The following is a 20,979-nucleotide window of genomic DNA, read 5'->3' on the forward strand; positions in this document are numbered from 1 at the left end:
CTTTAATTCAGAAATAGGAATCTTGTTTAGCCTAAAAAATATTGACTCTGATTTGTAGGCCAAAAATCAATATACGAACAAGAAACAGTTCATTCTTTGTGAAGTGCTAATTGGTGAAACAGTCCTTGCTGTCTAGACTGTATCTGGAATAAATGGCCCCAGGGCATAGAGGCCAAAATAGAGGTTTGCTTCTCGTATCCATAATGTAGCTTGGCACAAAAGCATAAATATGCTCTAAGCAAAACTCTAAGCAAAAGCTATTACTCTGGACCACATCCCTGAGTCCAATGAGCTGGATTACAAATCTGGATGTTGGTTTCAAGAGCAATTTGTCAAAGGGTTTGGATAGTAAACCCATTGCTAATGCAAGAAAAAAATTGGAAAAGTATCCTATTTCCAATGGGTTAGTTAAAAACAACATCTTTATATAAACAGCACATTCTTTATAAACTTTGAATCTATAAAGAAGATGAACATTATAGTTCAACTTAATGAAAGGCAAGTTAAGGAAATGATTCAGTAATACCTTTCTCAAGGCTGACTGTATAGTTAGAATTAACTCCTCACTATTTGCTCCACCAAAAGTACCTTTCATGAAAAATGCTATGGCCCTAAATTTCTAGTAAAGGGCCAAACAGTAGACTTAGTCAGTTGAACAAGGAAGAGAGGAAAAAAGAAATGCTATATATCTGGTTTACATTCTTAAACATCTTATGCTGGATGGGAGATTAAAATTTTGGCTTCAGCTTTTCACCCATCCCTGTATTCACAGACATGTGAACAATAAATATTTAAAAAATGTTGCTAAGGCTTCGATACAAATACATAGAATACTGGAAATAAGTGATCTGTGTTTGTTTCTTAAACAAGACCTCAAGTACTTTTTCTTTATTCTGTCATGAACTTGTCTTCCATGTATTTTATTAACAATGACCCTGTACCTCTTTGTATTCAATGAATAATGACATTAATCTTGGCTTATAATGATGCAATGGAGAAGGAAATGGCAACCCACTCCAGTGTTCTTGCCTGGAGAATCCCAGGGACGGGGGAGCCTGGTGGGCTTCCGTCTATGGGGTCACACAGAGTCGGACACGACTGAAGTGACTTAGCAGCAGCATAATGATGCAAAGAGTCAACTCATTGGAAAAGACCCTGATGCTGGGAAATATTGAAGACAAAAGGAGAAGAGGGCAGCAGGGGATGAGATGCTTAGATAGAATCACTGACTCTATGGGCATGAACTTGAGCAAACTCCAGGAGATAGTAAAGAACAGAGAAGTCTGGCATGCTGCAGTTCATGGAGTTCACAAATTTCATGCAGTTTGTAAAGAGTAAGACATAATTTAGCAACTGAACAATAATAATAACAGTGATGAACTGTTAGGTGACTGTTATATCTATGAGTAGTGCAGTGTTTGTAATAAACAACGGGTAGTATTAAGATCGGAGAAGGCAATGGCAAGCCACTCCAGTACTCTTGCCTGGAAAATCCCATGGATGGAGAAGCCTGGTAGGCTGCAGTCCTTGGGGTCGCTAAGGGTCGGACACGACTGAGCGACTTCACTTTCACTTTTCGCTTTCACACATTGGAGAAGGAAATGGCAACCCACTCCAGTGTTCTTGCCTGGAGAGTCCCAGGGACGGGGAGCCTGGTGGGCTTCCGTCTATGGGGTCACACAGAGTCGGACACGACTGAAGTGACTAAGCAGCAAGCAAGCAGTATTAAGATAGTTAATATAGTCTTTGATTTCATTAAAATTATATTCAAGGTAGGGGTTGGATACAATTACCAATTTCAAACAATAGTCCAAGGATGAATGTGCACGTACAAATGGGTAGTACAGGTAAGTGATGTACAAAGTTCCTAAGAGGAAGAGGTCCTCACGGAAGGGTTGTAAAAATGGTTTTAGAAGGAGTATCATGATCTGATTTGAGTTTTGAAGATGGGGTCTGGAGGGCAGAAGGAATGAGTGTACAAATTGCTGTAAGTGGAGGGACTGCTCTGGTGGTCCAGTGGCTAAGACTCTGCACTCTCAATCCAGAGGTTCCAGGTTTGAACCCTGGTCAGGGAACTAGATTCCACATGCTGCAACTAAGAGTTCTTGTGCCACAACTAAAGATCTCAGAGTGCTGCAACTAAGACCTACTGCAGCCAAGTACATTTAAAATATTTAAAATGTTCTGTAGATAGAAATGTATATAGCATATTTTTGGGTTGTAGTCTTCAGATTTTCTGGTTGTCTACTCTAATAAATCATGCCTCCTTGTATGGTTTTAGTTTGACATCTAAAATGCTTCCTTTTAAGTAGTTGCAAAGGATAAATTGATGAAAGTGAAAAAGGAGAGTGAAAAAGCTGGCATATTAAAAACCAGAAACATTACTTTGCCAACAAAGGTCCATCTAGTTAAGGCTATGATTTTTCCCGTAGTCATTGGATGTGAGAGTTGGACTATAAAGAAAGTTGAGAGCCGAAGAATTGATGCTTTTGAACTGTGGTATTGGAGAAGACTCTTGAGAGTCCCCTTGACTGCAAGGAGATCCAACCAGTCAGTCCTAAAGGAAATCAGTCCTGAATATTCATTGGAAGGACTGATGCTGAAGCTGAAACTCCAATACTTTGGCTACCTGATGTGAAGATCTGACTCATTGGAAAAGACCCTGCTGCTGGGAAAGATTGAGGGCAGGAGGAGAAGGGGACGACAGAGGATGAGATGGTTGGATGGCATCACCGACTCAATGGACATGAGTTTGAGCAAGCTCTGGGAGTTGGTGATGGACAGGGAAGCTGGTGAGCTGAAGTCCATGGGGTCACAAAGATTCAGACATGACTGAGTGAATTGAACTAAAGGAGAAGTTTCCCAGCATGCTGTAAATATTTACACTATAATTATTGTGCTTCTTTTAAAAATAAATGGAATATAAATTCTGTAGTGATAGCAGGTATCAAGTAATGACAATGTTTATATTTCTTTAACAGCTGGATGTTTCATGGTATTCCTTTTGATTCTTCTTTTTTAAAAAATAAACTTTATTTCTTAGAGCAGTTTTAGATTCATGGCAAAATGAGTAGATAATAGAGTTCCCATATTTCCCCACCCCCTTTAATGCTTGAATCTATATTTCTATTTCATTTCTGCTATAGAATTTTAACCTAATGTAATGGATTTTTATGCATGGAAGTTTTAATTGATCACTTTTTCACACTTTTCTGTACTCAAAAGATATTAATTGAAGTTTTAAAAGCATTAAAAATTCTTTGACCATAAGGTCTAAGTGTTTAATAAATTCTTCTGGATGGAGTTACCATTTTTAGTAGTATATTTAAACATATTAAAATTTAGCAATATTTAATAAACATAAAATTTTTATTGGAAAAGCATCTCTCAGTGAAATGAATGGGGCTTCTTTTTAATTAATTGATAAGTTACTATACCCATGTTAGAATATTACTTACTGCTAGAAAAACCATAGGGCTCAGTATTGACTTCATTTCTACTTTTCATTTTTATAGATGCAACTGCTGAGAAACTTTATGCACATAAATAAGTAGATAAGAATAGAAGGAATTTTGTCATAGCAATGTCACTCAATTCCTCAATCTTCTGAGTTTCACGCCAAAAAAAGAACACATACTAGTCTTTAGCTAAATGTTATTTTTATAGTCCATTACCTGACAATTGATTAGGACATCTTTAAATGCTGTTGGTAAAAAGAATTGGAGACCACTTGACATACAAGCCTTAGAGGCCAAGTCCAACTGAATACAAAATTTGGAACCGTTTCTTGGTTTTTCTATCTCATAGGGAAGTATGAGATGGGTGAGGGATGTACTCTTCTTTTGGGAAGTGGGAGTTAGATGATAGTGAGAGAAGAGGTGAGACAGGAGAATGGATCTGCCAGCTGAATGAATGATCCTGAATCTTCAAACTTGTCAGTTGACAAGTCTGTGTGTATGGAATCAGAGATTTATTATTAGTTACATTAGTTAAGTAACTAATAGTTGGGGAAACTGTTATTGTAAAACTCACCTATCTCCCCCCGGAAAGTCTTTTTGCACCCCACAGTAAGATTACCCCAGTTTGAAGGGTTTTGTTCTGCTAAACAGCAAATTGCCCAGTTGGCTGGATCCATTTGGAAAGTTACAATGAAGCTGATCCACAGACTAAAGGACCGCTAAGGAAGAAATGTTTCAAAACTTTTGACTTGGTTCCACCACTGCAGAGACAGCCAGTCTAGTCTAGAATGAGCCAATTTTTTTTCTGCCAAGAAACATGAAAACTTCTTATGGATGGAATGTCATCGCTTGGGAAATAAAAAGCGATGTGTTCTTTGGCAGCACTTGGAGATGGCTGTTTTTACACCTGCACCTAAAACCCAAGGCAATTCCAATTTACCGGGTGAGCCGAAGAGCAGGCTCCCTCCACAGAAGTGGTGTTATGCTTAGATCACACACAGAAGTAACTCCTTGTGTATAGCACATCATTTACAGCTGGGATGGATTTTTTTTTTTTTCCCAATGGATGCAAGATGGGTTGGGGATTTCCCTTAAACACTTCTGAAGAATCTCAGATACCAATAAGAGGCTGAAATATTTGTGATACAAGTGAATTCTCCTGGCATGAGAATTTAAATGAGAGCCCTACAAATGAAAACAACTATAAATTTAATTAATTTATGAGCACTTGTGACTTCCATGTGTACAAGAATCTGACTGTATGACTGATATGACTTGTTGAGGTTTTCCAAACTGGAGAGTTTATAAGCATGTAGCTATGATTAGTTTGTTTATTCCTATTATCTCTATTTCACTACAGTCCCATAGCCCCATATAAGCATAATGGAGATTATAGTATTATACATAAATATGCAACATCAATGGTATTGAAGAATATTGTGATTATTGATATAACAAAGCATGATATTTTGAAATCTCTTGTTAAATATTAATTACTGACTTACTACTCTCTATAGTCTTGATTCAAATATTTGGGTAATAAATTACTTAAGGAGTTTCATTTTCTAAGATTAGTTATGCTTTGAAGTTAGGGAGTTGACTTATGGGCTTTGTAGTGATGTGGGAGGAGTGATGTGGCTAGTGAGGGGAATGTGGGAAAAAAGAGGGTTAGCTGACATGGTGAATAAAAAACCACATAGTTTTCTATCAGTCAGGGAAACTTGGGTTTTAGTTCTGCTAGCAACTAATGTGCCAAAAGGCCTTGTTTATTTTACTTAGTTCTTATCTATAAAGTGAATATAATGCTGCCCCCAAGTATCTCACAGGATTATTATGAATAGCTAAGAGAGGGAATGCTCAAAGAGATTTGGAAAAATTCAAAGTATTATGCAAATGAAAACTGGCAGAGAACAATAGCTCTATGAAGATTAAATTAGCTATGGGTGATTGCTCATGGTAATGAGGATCTTAAAACGGTTGGTGGGCTGATTCTATCAGAGCCTACCTCATTTTCCACCTCTTAGCCAACTTTCCACACAGCTTGGGCGCCACCCTCTCACTTGGTCCTGAAGGCTCAGCTCTGTGATGTCATCACCAGCCCTGATCAAGGTAAGGCAGGAGGTATTTAAGGAGTCTTGGCTGCTGTCTGGGATGCCTCATTGGGAAACTCCCTGGCAGATACTGTAGAATGAATTTTCTCTTCGTGTACAAAAGAAACCTATATATTGCAAATGACTATTTTTCAGCCAAGAGGGCTACGATTTCTGTATCCTTTTCCTATAAAATCAGATGTAGATTTGCATCAAATGAGAATCCATAACAAAAGTAATGCCCTGCTTTGAGCCTGTTTGTTTAGTTCAGAGAGAAAACTTTCTTAGATTGCACATAAAGCAATAATTGTATGGAAACGAGTGAAACTTCAGCTCTGTAATGAGAAGCAGAGTCCCACCACCAGACCCACAAGGCATCAGAACTGCTCCCTCTGATCTTTACTTCCTGGGCAAACTCCAGAATGCTGGGACCCCCTGAGAACTTATACCCAGGTAGAGATCCAAGAAAAGTTCCAATAGAACTTTTCCAGTCTTTCTGGGCATTCAAATATTTGAATCGAATTACCAGACCTAATATTGGCAATTCATCTTCAAAAGTTAATGAGTCGTTTCAATCTTGCTATTACCTTCCAGAGGTTGATAACCAAGAAGTCTCCTCTCCCATTGAGCTCAGAAGTAATCACCTATTATCCTGATAGTCTAATCTATTCTATAGACACCTACTGAAACCAGGCAGTTTGTTCAAATTATCTTGAGATGCTGATTTAGCACTTAACTTCTTTCAAGCTCAAATGTAATTCAGACAGAATACAGACCCATAGGCCACTCTTTGTACTGGCTCAAACCATCTACCACTCCAACATGGCAAGACAGGTGGGGCTCATTTTCTCTCATCCTCATCCACAAGTATGCAAGTGGAGTACAGACCCATATCCTGCTGTCCGAGCCAGCTCTGACTCTTCCACCTCTCTGTTGCGGCAAGGGGGACGAGGGTCACGTTCACAGTTATCCTCATCTGAGTAGTCTCCGCAGTCATCGTCACCATTGCACAGAAGTCGATTCTTTATGCATCTGCCTGCAATCAAAATCAGGAAAGACAGAAAGACGCTGTGTATCTCGTGCCAAATTTTTCTTTCTTCCTGAAGTTATCAAACATCCTTTAAAGTTAGAGAGGAGTGATCACACATTATATTTGGATTTTTTTGTACCCACACTCGGAAGTCTGAGGGTCAGGAAGCACATTTTCTTCTTTTCGCTTATAAAGGCGCACAGAAACCCACAGCAGGCCACGGGAGGATTACCTGTACCACACTGAAAATCGCGGCCACAGTCGTCCTCGGGGTCTTCGCAGGGCTCTGTGGGTACACACTGCCGTCGGTCTCCCACGGTGTCCACACACTTTCGCCCATTAAATTGTCCAAAGATCTCAATGCTCCTTGAACGAAACTGCACAGAAACAGCTGGAAATGTCAGCGTTTCTAAGGCCAAAAAGGGCTTCTGATCTAAAACTGCATCCACCGCAGACCTCCAACCTCCAGTTGAGTCAAAGGTTTTGAGATGGAAGCCTGAAACACAGTCCCTGACATCGCTTGAAGGAATACCTCGTGTGGTGGGTTTGGCAGGCTCTTGTATAGCATATGGTTCCACATGACATTTGTTCAGCCAACTGTGCAGCATTCAGGTTTCCCAGTAAGGTTAGCCTAATCCATTTAGATATTTTCCTTTCATTCTGAGTTGAGAACACAGCTGCTGGTGGTGGGGTGGGGAGGTGAGGTTCCTACCTCTTTGTCATTTTCCTGGCAATGCTGGCAATGCAGTTGCCATCTGGGGACACCAGTGGGGAATGGCAAAGAATACTTACCATTTGTTTGAGGCAAGGGTCACATTTCGACCACTCACTCCAGGGGCTCATCCTGCAGTCTATGGGCAATGGCGTGCCGCTTCTTTCTGCCGGGTTGTAACTAAGATAATAAAACATACCCGCTAATAATGACCATTATGTGTGCTTGCTTCCAAGAAGTCTTCATAAACCAGATTAATTTATTTACTTCTTTCTCTCTTTTGAACCTCAGTACTTATCCTTTTACTCCATCTCTTATTTGACATCTGATCACATGCTGTCTTGTATTTTCAATTCAACCTTTTTGTTTAATTCTTGTATTGTGTTATAATTTAACCTTCGGCCTAAGATGAAGAAAACTAGCAAGTCATCCAGCTCGGGAATTTCTCACTGATTAGTCTTATTTTTTCAAAGAGTGTCCAGACTCACTGAAGCTGGGAACAATCTTTCACTCTGTGCCCCTCAGAAAGTCTGGCAAAACTTCAAGTTGCCCTATTTCCTTGCAAATTTAATCCAGTCCACTCAACTATTCCTGTGGCAAACACTTCATAAAGCAAGCTTTCCCACCACTGCGATTTGTATGTCCTGAACTTACAGCGTCACACTCCAAGGCAGGACTTATTCCTCATCCTTTTTGAATTTCAATGTATATTTTTTGGCACTTTTAACCTTCCCTCCCACCCCTAGCTGTGCTTTTCTGGCTTTGAACTTTTCTTTCTGTCTTGGTTCACCATTTCAGCCTCTTCTGGTTGAAACACCACCTTGAATTACTATCTTATTCAACGGTTGAAAGAAAACCAACAACAGAAGGTATGAAACAATAATCCTATAAACTTCCTGCCCCGTTTTCCTGAAGTGGCACCTGTCCTTTTCATAATGCAGCTTTTAATTTTTATTTTGGAGGGATTGTAAGGCCAATCCATCCTCCAAAGCTCTAGTTGTCAGCATCTTTTTGAGCCCCCTGTTAACTGAGTATTTCCTCATTAAAAACTCTCTTTCACTACCAGCTCCTTTCCATTTGTAGTAGAATGTATTCAAGTCCTTGACATTAAACAAAAACAAATGAATGAACAAATAGAACACTCTTTCTGAACTTTGCTTTTCCTTCCAGCTACTCCCACTTCCCCCTGGCCTTCACAATGATACTTTAAGGAATTCCTAGAGATATATTTCTGTTCCTCTCTGTTCCAAAATAATAATACGTCTCAGTTCCTCCTTTTAACTACCTCCCAAATTCTCTCATCTTTTTTAGGCCAGCTTTCTGGTATTTTGTCCCTTACCTTCCAATCACAGCTCAACTTTCCTGTCCTAACGTCATTGCTCTTGCTAAAGTCAACAGTGACTCCAAGAGGCCTGCTCCCTTGGTCCCCTTCAGTCCTTATTTCACTGACCACTTCACAGCCATCAATGAGGTTGACCACTCTTGCTCTTTAAGATAGGCTCTTTCCTTGGACTGAATGACACCAGACCCCTTTCATTGCTTCTTTCCCCTCTGTCCTTTGCTCCTACTCTCCTGGGCAGGTTCCTTGTCTTTTGGCAGTCTCAGAAATGCTGTTTTTTCTCAAGTTGCTGTCCTTGGATTTCTTTTTCTCTCTACATTTTCCCCAAGGGTTTGGTGTCCATGTATATGTTAAGGACACCCAGATATAAGTCTGCAACCCAGAAATCTCTTCTGAATTTTAAACCCTTGGATATAACCCTAATTGAACATCTACATGTGAATGTCTTCATGGCTCATGAACTTCAGAGTGTCTGTTTTCTATGTCCAACTCTTTGCAACCCCATGGACTGTAGCCCACCAGGCTCCTCTGTCCATGGGATTCTCCAGGCAAGAGTACTGGAGTGGATTGCCATTCCCTTCTCCAGATGATCTTCCCTACCCAGGGATCCAACCCAGATCTCCTGCATTGCAAGCAGATTCTGTACCATCTGAGCTACAGGGAAGATCCCATGAACTTAATATTTCTCCAAACAAACCTAGTACTTCTTTTCTCGAGGTTGTTCCTCCTGTATTTATTGCCTTGGTAAACAGTCCTCCATTTATGCAATCACCCTAACCAGAGACTAGAGTGGTATTTGTGTTATCGAACCTCATCCCCCCCAAAAAATCAACCACTAGAACATTTTCTTTATCATTGTAAATGACTCTCAAATCCTTCTACCCTTTATCTTTTCCAGACATTTCTCTGGTCTACAAAAACATTTTATCTCTCCTAGATGACAGTAATTTCTTTCTAATCTGGTTTCCAGAAATCATCCAGAGAGAAATTTTTAAAATGCAAAGCTGATCATTCATTCCCCTACTGAAACTCTTTAGCAGTTTCTCTCTGTTTTGAAAATAAAGTCTGAATTTCTTGACATGATACGGTAGGCAGAGTAACAACCCCCAAAGACATCTGTGTCTTAATCCCCAGAATCAGTGAATATGTTACTTCATGTGGCAAAATATAGTCTGAGCATGCGATTAGAGAAGATTATTCTGTACTTAATCTGGATGAGCCCATTCCAATCATGTGAGCTCTTAAAAGCAGAAGAGTGGTTCAGAGAGATATGCAGTCTGAGTGGCAGGAAAAATTCAAAGCATGAAGAAGGACTCCTCCACCCACTGTTGTTGGGTCTGAAGATAGGAGTTTCACCAAGGAATGCAGGCAGCCCCTGGAAGCTGGAAGATGCAGGGAAATAGATTCTCCCCTAGAGCCTCTAGAGAGGATTCTAGCCCCACCAGAGCCTTGATTTTAGCCTGGTGAGACCCGATTCAGACGTCTGACCTATACAACTGTAAGATAATAAATCTGTGTTGTTTTAAGCCACCAATATGTGATCATTTGCTATAACTGTAATAGGAAACTAAGACATGTAGTTTAGAGCACACTACATGGCCCATCTTCTTTCTAGTTCTTCAACTTCACTTTTCCCTCTAGCCACACTGAACTTGAAATGCCCAAGATAAGCACATTTTCTCATATCTTTAGGCTTTTAAATCTGTTTCCTATTCACCACACTGATCTTATTTTCAACATAGATATTTTCCCCAGAGAACTTCCCCTAACCCTTCATGTAACTTACTTTTCCATGTACATATTCTTATATAGCATCTTGTTCTTCCCAGTATCATAAGTGCCTTTTCAATGACACATTTCATTTAATCAATTTATCTATTCACTTATTTATTCATTCATCAAATATTTATTGTCAACTATTTGCTAGGCTTTAAGGATACAGTTGTATGCAGGTCAGGAAGCAACAGTTAGAACTGGACATGGAGCAACAGGCTGGTTCCAAGTAGGAAAAGGAGTATGTCAAGGTTGTATATTGTCACCCTGCTTATTTAACTTATATGCAGACAACATCATGAGGAACGCTGGGCTGGAAGAAGCACAAGCTGGAGTCAAGATTGCCGGGAGAAATATCAATAACCTCAGATATGCAGATGACACCACCCTTATGGCAGAAAGTGAAGAGGGACTCAAAAGCCTCTTGATGAAAGTGAAAGAGGAGAGTGAAAAGGTTGGCTTAAAGCTCAACATTCAGAAAACGAAGATCATGGCATCTGGTCCCATCACTTCATGGGAAATAGATGGGGAAACAGTGGAAACAGTATCAGACTTTATTTTTTTGGTCTCCAAAATCACTGCAGATGCTGATTGCAGCCATGAAATTAAAAGACGCTTGCTCCTTGGAAGGAAAGTTATGACCAACCTAGATAGTATATTAAAAAGCAGAGACATTACTTTGCCAACAAAAGTCCATCTAGTCAAGGCAATGGTTTTTCCCGTGGTCATGTATGGATGTGAGAGTTGGACTGTGAAGAAAGCTGATCGCCGAAGAATTGATGCTTTTGAGCTGTGGTGCTGGAGAAGACTTTTGAGAGTCCCTTGTACTGCAAGGAGATCCAACCAGTCCATTCTAAAGGAGATCAGTCCTGGGTGTTCATTGGAAGGACTGATGTTGAAACTGAAACTCCAACACTTTGGCCACCTCATGCAACGAGTTGACTCATTGGAAAAGACTCTGATGCTGGGAAAGGTTGGGGGCGGGAGGAGAAGGGGGCGACAGAGAATGAGGTGGCTGGATGGCATCACCGACTCTGTGGACATGAGTTTGAGTGTACTCCGGGAGTTGGTGATGGACAGGGAGGCCTGGTGTGCTGTGATTCATGGGGTCGCAAAGAGTCGGACATGACTGAGCAACTGAACTGAACTGAACTGAAGACCACATGGCTGAAAAATTATCTGCAAGACCTGTTCCATTAAACTAAATCCTCATCTGGAACTGACTAGCCTTAATCAAGAGGCAATGGCGGATGCACCTTCATGACCCAGAGTAACAGGAAGGTCTCACTACTGATTGCATATCATAATCCTCCAATAGTGAAAATAGGAATTGTAAAATTATAATGTCCCATTCCACACTAATTAAATAAAGCTTTCTAAGGATGGGCTTCAGGCACCAATGTTTTTTAAAAGTATCCCAGGTTATTCTCACATTCACATAAAGTTGAGAAAAACAGCTTGGCACTATCTGGTGGATATCTATGAAATCTGGGGTGGAAGGGGGTATCCATTACATTGCATAACCCAAGCTTGAGATCACCACTGACCTGAGTCACTGCACTGGTTTATCACTCGTTTCAGGAATTACTCTAGGCTTTACCTACTAATGTACTTATGGATCTTTGTAATCTACAAATCTAGCTTTTCTAGTATTAGTTAGGCCTGCTGCCTTCAAACGAATTATTTGTTCCTGTCTTTTTTGTATTTATCACTTACTTAGAATGTCATGTTAGCATTTTGTTTCAGTGTCTTCCCCAAAGAGATTAATTCCTTGGTTTTAGAAATAACACACTAAATATACCAGTGGTATGACACATTATGCACCCAATATGTCAGCAAATCTGGAAGACCCAGAAATGGCCACAGTACTGGAAAAGGTCAATCCTCATCCCAATTCCAAAGAAGGGTAGTACTAAAGAATGTTCTAACTATTGGACAATTGCACTCATCTCCCATGCTAGTAAGGTCTTGCTTAAAATCTGGCATGCTAGGCTTCAGCATTATGTGAACCAAGAACTTCCAGATGTCCAAACTAGGTTTAGAAAAGGCAGAGGAACCAGAGATCAAGTTGCCAACATTTTCTGAATCATAGAGAAAGCAAGGGAATTCCAGAAAAAACATCCACCTCTTTTTCATCCACTATGCTAAAGTTTTTGGCTGTGTAGATCATAACAAATGGTGGAAAGCTCTTAAAGAGATGGTAATACCAGACTATCTTACCTGTCTCCTGAGAAACCTGTATGCAGGTCAAGAAGCAACAGTTAGAACCCTGTGTGAAACAACTGATTGGTTCAAGATTGAGAAAGGAGTATGAAGGACTGTCTTCTGTCACCCTGTTTGTTTAACCTATATGTTGAATACATCATGAGATGTGCTGGGCTGGATGAGTTACAAGCTGGAAACAAGACAGGCGGGAGAAACATCACCAGTCTTAGATATGTGGATGATACCACTCTAATGGCAGAAAGTGAAGAGGAACTAAAGAGCCTCTTGATGAGGGTGAAGGAGGAGAGTGAAAGAGTTGGTTTAAAGCTAAATATTGAAAATCTAAGATCATGGCATCCAGCCCTATTACTTCATGGCAAATAGAAGGGGAGAAGGTGGAAGTTGTGACAAATTTCCTCTTCTTGAGCTCTAAAATCACTGCAGATGGTGACTGTAGCCATGAAATCAGAAGGCGATTGCTTCTTGACAGGAAAGCTATGACAAACCTAGACAGTGTGTTGAAAAGCAGAGACGTTACTCTGTTGACAAAGGTCCATATAGTCAAGACTATGGTCTTCCCAGTGGTCAGGTATGGCTGTGAGAGTTGTGCTGTAAAGAAGGCAGAGCACCAAAGAATTGATACCTTCAAACTGTGGTGCTGGAGAAGACTCCTGAAAGTCTCTTGGATAGAAAGGAGACCAAACCAGTCAATCTTAAGGGAAATCAACCCTGAATACTTGTTGAAAGGGCTGATGTTGAAGCTGAAGCTCCAGAATTTTGGTCATCTGATGTGAACACCTGACTCATTGGAAAAGTCCCTGATGTTGGAAAAGGTGGAGATGGTGGCAGAAAGATGGAAAGATGCTGGCAGAAGGAGAAGAGGGCATCAGAGGATGAAATAGCTGGATGGCATCACCGATAAAATGGATATGAACTTGGGCAAACTTCAGGAGATGGGACAGGGAGGACTGGCATGTTGCAATCCACGGGGCACAAAGAGACACAATTGGGAGACTGAACAACATGACACCTTTATCTTTCTCACATGCCAATGAGACCAGCTTCAATGAATAACTAGTTTGGAGAGTATGGTACAGACTTGGGGATTATGAATGGAAGATAAAACTCCCTGCAAATACTGTAGACTGACTTACAGTCCTGTGTTTGGCAAGCCTAGAGTGCAGTCAGTACTGGGGACCAACCAGAAAGACTTCATGATGTCACACATCAGTGACTAGTACCCTGCTCCCATGATACTGGCATTGACTATAGAAGTTTCTCTAACAGCCTTCACACTAATACTAGCCCCATATTAACAATGTGCACACTAATTGACTCACACTTTGGTCTTAGAACAGAGCACCAGATCTTTGCCTTTGATCTTTTATTGCCCTCCTAGCCCGTGATTTCAGTTCATCCTCTGAATGATCCAACCTGATCCCATAGGTAGGTCTTCACAGATCCCACTCTTGCCTCAGAAGGACTTACACCCCTGTAAATGTCAGGCTCAGTGTATTTTTTTGTTTGCTAGGACTGCCATAACAAAGTACACAGACTTAAACAACAGAAATGTATAGGTGTCTGCAGTGTTGAATTCCTCCGAGGACTCTATCCTTGCTTTGTAGGTGAAGGTCTTCTTCCTGTGTCTCCATTTGATCTTTCCTTGGTACCTCTGTGTGTTCACAGTCACTCTTCTTGTAAGGACACCAATTATAATGGATTAGGGCCTGCCCTAATGACCCCCAATGCAGTCACATTCTGAGGTACTGGGAGTTAGAATTTCAACATACAAATTTTGGAGGGACACAATTCAGCCCATAAGATTCAATAAAAGTTTTTTTGATTAAGCAGTGTCTTATGTTTTCCACTACTTTTTCTAGACAATTTTCAAAAATTATTTTCTCAAAAAACCTTTATTTTACCGCTAAGGGTAAATTCTACAGGTGTTATGAGTTATATTTTACCGACAGGAAACTAAAAACAGAAAATTATTCTGCTTATTCAAAGTTTGACAGTTAGTAGCAAAACTGGGCTAAGAATTTCTGTCTCTCCATTCTTTCTTGCTGTTATTTAACTGATAAGTCATGTCCAGCTCTTTTGTGACCCCATGGACTATAGCTCGCCAAGCTCCTCTGTCTATGGGATTCTCCAGGCAAGAATACTGGAGTGGGTTGCCATTTCCTTCTCCAGAGGATTTCCCCCACCCAGGGATCTAACCCTTGTCTTCTACATTGGCAAGTGTATTCTTTCCCACTGAGCCACAACTACACTTTTACTTCCTCGCTTATGCTATCTTTTCTCCCCACCTCAAATCCTCTTGGAAATAATCTAAAGAGTCATAGCATATTCCACAATTTATGGATGTAATAGTCTGATTATTGTTAGACACTTAGAGACACATTAAGTTAATAAGAATATATTTATTTTTTAAATACAGCAGCTCCAGGTAAAAGGTCAAAAATTAGGCAATCTAGTTCTTGCCTGGATGTATTTTTAAAGCTTATATTCAGGTTAGCCATGAAGTTCACACCCAAATGAACGTTTTGGCCAACCCAATATATAAATGTTGTCAAATTAAACAAAACTAAAAATTACTGAAAAGTGTGTGAACACCTGAATGTTTTGCCTTCACTACACCAGATACCTGGATATTTAGAGGCAAAATAAAGGTAGGGCTTGAGGAAATTATTAGGAGGAAATAACAGATTATGTAAGAAGAATGTGTAATTGAAATGAAAGTACTCCAAAAATATTAAGAAAGAAAGTGAATAATCTTGGATAGCTCCTTTTGTGCCAAGTACCGCCTCCCCAGACCCTTTAACTCACTAGACAGACAATCTTTTGTAGCACAAAGACTGTGTCTGTACAAAGCCTACCACCTGCCTTTCACCCTGCTGAGCTATTAGGCTGAGTGGAGAAGTATTTATAATGCACTTTCTGGATTCTTAGATGAAATGTGTTTATCAAGTAAAGCCTACTTCCAAGTGTTTCAATCTCAGCTTGAAAGTCATTTCCTAGATCAAAGAGATGTACATCAACTTGGCAGGGGGTCTAAATCTGGACCAGAAATACGTTAAATGAAGAGCCACTAATGTACACCTGGTCGCATCTCCCTGCCATGAAGAGAGGTTTCCAGATTCAGAAAACGAAAACCTCAGGAGAGTCGTTCACACCCCAGGACACTTTGTGGTGGGCCCAGGCAAGAAAACACCTGCTGTAGCAAGGAATCCTTTTGTCAATAAATAAGACAATGTGGCTCCTTTGAGTGAAGAAATATAAACTAAGAGGGCTGCATTCTTAACCCATGGATCCTCCAGCTTGTTTAGTTCCTGCAGTTCATCAGGACGAAGAAAAAATATAACAGCAGTGGTCACTACTCTAAAATTTCAGGTCATCTCCTGGTTTCCCAAGTCTTGGTTAAGAGCTTCTCTCATGTACTCCCAATGAGCCAACATTCAGTAATATTTATGGAGGATCTGCTCTGTGTCATGAATTGTCCTGGTGACTGGGGCCACAAGATAACGTCTTGACCATCACGGAGCCTATGTTCCAGTGGGTGAGATACAATAAAAGAGTATACTAAAATTACAATACGCAGTATCAGTTAAGAGATGTGAGCTGTGAAGGAAGATAAACCAGGGTAAGTGGACAAAAAGTGCCATAGGCTGGGGTGGAGGTGGGGGTTTCTTGTAGAGGGTGGTGACTGAACCCTCTCAGAGAAGGTGTGCGTGTGTGCTCAGTCAGTCAGTCATGTCTGACTCTTTTTGACCCCATGGACTGTAGCACGCCAGGCTCCTCTGTCCATGGTGGTGCTTTACAAATGCGTTCACAAATTTTTTCATGTTAAGACTATCAAAGATGGGATCTATGTGACCCCTTTTGAAGCTGGTGGTGTTTCTGTCAATGCCTTGGATGAGTAGAACACAGGGGAAGTGATCCTGCATGACTTTTAAGGGTAGGTTAGAGAAGCCCATGCAAGCCACTCCAGTACTCTTGCCTAGAAAATCCCATGGATGGGGGAGTCTGGTAGGCTGCAGTCCATGGGGTCGCTAAGGGTTGGACACGACCGAGCGACTTCACTTTCACTTTTCACTTTCACACTTTGGAGAAGGAAATGGCAACCCACTCCAGTGTTCTTGCCTGGAGAATCCCAGGGACGGGGGAGCCTGGTGGGCTTCCGCCTATGGGGTCACACAGAGTCGGACATGACTGAAGTGACTTAGCAGCAGCAGCAGCAGCAGAGAAGCCCATGCAAGGTCTGCTGGTTTATCTAAAGACACTGGCCCTGGGAGCCTTTTTAGCAATATGTATGAAGGCAGCTATCCTAAGCCCACGATGTGGAAAGTACACACTCATGTGCATACACACACACACATACACAAGAGATTCCTAAGGAGAATCAATTGCTCCAGTCCCCCAGCTGCTTGGGTCTTCCCAGCTCAAGTGACGAACATGAGTGAAGTTGTCACGATGACCGCAGCCCCACCCACAGTTGCCTGCATCCATGTGAGAGATCCACGGCAACCACTCAGCTGAGCCAAGTCAACCCCGAATTCAAGTCAAAGAAATAATTGGTACTGTTTTTAGCTCCTGTTTTGTAAAGATTTGTTACACAGTAAAGAAAAAAAACGATGAGAACAGGAGCTGCTATTTGTTTCGATACCTGAATAAATTCAGAGAGAAGGTATGTGGGGGTCTGGAAGAAGAGTGTTCTGTGCTAAAGGAGTAGGTGCAAAGGGCCTGAGATGGCATGTTGGAGGTACAGCAAGTGGAGCGGAGTGACCACAAAGGAGAGCGAGATGCATCTGGAAAAACAGGCAGGAGCAGCTCATGGCTTGCTGGCTGTGACGGGGAGGTTGCATTTGCTCCTAAGCTTGATGGGAATCCTTCGAGGAATATAAGAACAGTAGCAACACTCAGGTTTGTGTTTTCAAGAGATTTCCCTGGTTGTTGGATGGGTAATTGACTACTGCAGAGTGGACGAGAGTGGATGCAGGGCAGAAAGGATAGTGATTTGGGCTAGTGTGGTCACAGCAGGGAGTGAGAAGTGGGCAGTTTTGAGGCATATTTTAAAGGTAATACCAACCAGACATGCAGTTACATTGCATGTAGCAACGACACTAATAGAGAAATCAAGTATGGTTCCCGGGTTTTGACTTAGTAACTCGGTGAGCAGGGCTTCCCAGGTGGCACAGAGGTTAAGACTCTACCTGCCAATGCAGGAGACACAAGAGATGAAAGTTCGATCCCTGGGTTGGAAAGATTCCTTGGAGTAGGAAATGGCAGCCCACTTCAATATCCTTGCCTGGAAAATTCCATGGACAGAGGAGCCTGGTGGGCTATACATGAGGTTGCAAGCAGTAGGACATGACTGAGTGACTGAACTCACGCAGCAGAGACAACATGGCTCGGTGAGTAGTGGTGCAGGATGGGTGGGGATGGGTGGAGAAATCAGTCTGTTCTGGACGTGTTTAGTTTGGGATGCTTGTGATATTTTCAAGAAGAGATGTTGACTAAGTAACTGGACATTGGACTCAGGAAAGAGATCTGTATCCTAGATATAAACTCGAGAGTTGTCAGAATATAGGTTAGGTGACATTTCTCACCGTGACGCTGGAAGTGAGTGGGTGTGTGTAAAGTAAGGCTGAGGAGTGAGACAACATTTAAAGGAAATGTTACAACACGTCCGAAAGCTGATGGGAACGATTTGGTACAAAGGGAGATACTGTTGATGTCAAAGAGGGGCCAGAATTAAAGGAGCAGTTTTTAGTGAGGGTGGAGCAGATGGAGCCAGTGCTCAGTGACGGGTTAGGCTCAGGGAACGTGTCACCTTTAGCACTGTGGGCCTCAGAGAGTTTGGCTGAATTGCGCTTGCCATTTACTTGTTGATATTCCTCACTAGACTGTAAGCTCACTGAGGGCAGAGACCTCAGTAACAGCTCTGCATTACACTATATCTCCCGAAGCAACACCCGGCCCATGTTGCAAACTCAAAAAATAACTCCTGTATTAAATGAGTGAATAAATAAAAGACCGTACTTGGCCAAGAATAGTTCATAAATAAATATCTATTAACTAGTATTAAATATGGATATTAAAAACACGATGGATACAACCAACAAGGAGATTTGGGATATTTTCTATTTTATTTTTTTTGGCTGTGCTGCATGGTCTATGGGATTTTAGTTCCCCAACCAGGGATTAACCACACAACCCCTGCAGTGAAAGCACAGAGTCCTAACCACTGGACAACAGGGGAATTACCTGGATATTTTCAGTTTAGCAGTCAGGCCTAAATTTTCTATTAATGAGTGTTTGGGTATTTTTCCAGATTGCTAAGTTTAATTAAAATAAGCTGAATGATAATTGCTAACTTTTGTGAGTGCTTAGTTTACGTCAGAATCTAAGTTTTATATTCATTATCTTATTTAATTTTTACATCAGCCTTATGAGGTATCTTCTACTAGTATCATCATACTTGAAAGATAATAAACTAAGCCACAGTGCTGCTGCTGCTGCTGCTAAGTCACTTCAGTCGTGTCCGACTCTGTGTGACCCCATAGACGGAAGCCCACCAGGCTCCCCCATCCCTGGGATTCTCCAGGCAAGAACACTGGAGTGGGTTGCCATTTCCTTCAATGTGTGAAAGTGAAAAGTGAAAGTGAAGTCGCTCAGTCGTGTCCGACCCTTAGTGACCCCACGGACTGCAGCCTACCAGGCTCTTCCATCCATGGGATTTTCCACAGTAACAATGAGTAATTTTTCTCAGGTTACATAGAAGCTTCTTGGTGGCAGAGCTGGGATTCAAACCCAGGCAATTTATCTCCAGAACCACCATACCCAGCTACTCTCTGGATTCCTAACTCCCAGTCTAGAATTTCTTAACTGTTAGAAAAATGAAGAATAAAGTAAATATGACAACTAGAAACATGCCACATATACAGCCAAAAGATGAATGACAAAACTGGGAAAGATGTTTATTATTCATACCAGAAATAAAGGATGACTAATATATAAAGTCATCAAAGAAATCTCTAAGAGACTCAATTGAAAAATGGGCAAAGAATATAGTTAATGAAAAACAAAACAATCCATACATACAGCCTTTAAACATATGAAAAGATGTATAGCCTGATGAAGAGAAAGGCAAATTAATTCTATTCAAGGATACTGTTTTTTACCTATGAGTTCTGCAAATATAAAACTTGGCCTACAGCAAAGCTTCAGAGAAACAAGCACTTTTATACTAAACTGAAAAAAGTGCAAAATAACACCCACCCATGGGACTGTGTGGCAATTTCAGCAAAATCTTGAAGCAAAACCTTTTGACCCAGTGATATATTAATATCACTTCTGGGAATTAATCCTCAGGTACAATTATCCATTTTCAAAATGCTATATGAATAAGGATATTCATTGCAACACAGCTTATATTAATAATACAAAGTTGGAAACAACCCAAGTGTTGGTCAATAAAAGATAAGTTATCTGAACTGTATATCCATACAATGGAAAATTAATCATTTGTGAGAGGAGGAAGTTCCTTTTGACTGATGCAGCAAAGTCTCCATGATATATTGCAAAATGAAAAAGAAGAAAAGCAAAGTACAAGATAGTGTATATGATATGATACCTTTTATGAAAGAAAGGGAGAGAGTAAGATTATAGTCGGCTCTATGCTTTAATCCACATAAAGACATACTGGAAGGACACACAGGAAACTAAAAACGTGGTTCCCTGTTGGGAAAGTGTGAGGTGAGGCAGGGTGTGTTCTAAGTAATTTATATGTAACACAAATCTCATGAAAAGTCAATACTTCTCAGTGTTTATTTGTTAGTGTTTTGGTCTTTGAACCATGTAAATATTTTGTTATTTACAAATGAAAAGGAAGAAGCTAACAACAGCTATACTCAGAGCACACTCCCTGCGAGCTGGTCACTGTGCTAGACGTATTGCATTTGTTATTTTGGCTTTCTCACAGCAGGTCACATTGTAATTTCCCTTGTGCAGGTGCTAGGAACAGGTTTAAAGAAGTTAAGGAATTTGCTGAGGGTCACATAGCTAGTAAACTGTGAACCTCAAACTCAAGCTGCCTGGCTCTGGAACCTACATTATGAGCTGTTATTCTACTTGTACAGTGCTTTTTTTTTTTTTTTTTTAATATTTCTAGTCTACCTTGGGAGTCACAAGAGACGATGTGCCATGACCTAGTCTCATAGGCATGATTGTATTTGCAAACAAATGATCACTGAAAATCCCCAACGGTTCACAAGTTGCAATAGTGATCACTTCAGATAAAGTGTCTGCAGTGTCTCTCCCCTGAAGACTGGCTGTAAGTCCCTCCCCTCCTCTCCTAAACCAGAAAGCATATC

General features: G+C 40.9%; 1 protein-coding gene across 4 annotated transcripts in view; it reads right to left on the reverse strand.

Annotated features, from left to right (window-relative positions):
• C9 (complement C9) overlaps window positions 1-20,979 on the reverse strand; it is a 68,695-nt gene that overhangs the window by 45,033 nt on the left and 2,683 nt on the right. For all 4 annotated transcript variants that reach the window (XM_055422134.2, XM_055422133.2, XM_055422132.2 and 1 more), the window contains exons 2-4: window positions 7,371-7,470; window positions 6,811-6,955; window positions 6,437-6,584 (exon numbers count right to left, since the gene is read on the reverse strand). In XM_055422134.2, coding sequence (XP_055278109.1) covers window positions 6,437-6,584; window positions 6,811-6,955; window positions 7,371-7,470 — 393 coding nt within the window. The remainder of the gene's footprint in view (window positions 1-6,436; window positions 6,585-6,810; window positions 6,956-7,370; window positions 7,471-20,979) is intronic.

The sequence above is a fragment of the Moschus berezovskii genome, chromosome 18 (genome assembly GCF_049115385.1).
Source record: "Moschus berezovskii isolate FMDL1 chromosome 18, NW_MosBer_1.0, whole genome shotgun sequence".
Classification (NCBI taxonomy): Eukaryota; Metazoa; Chordata; class Mammalia; order Artiodactyla; family Moschidae; genus Moschus; species Moschus berezovskii.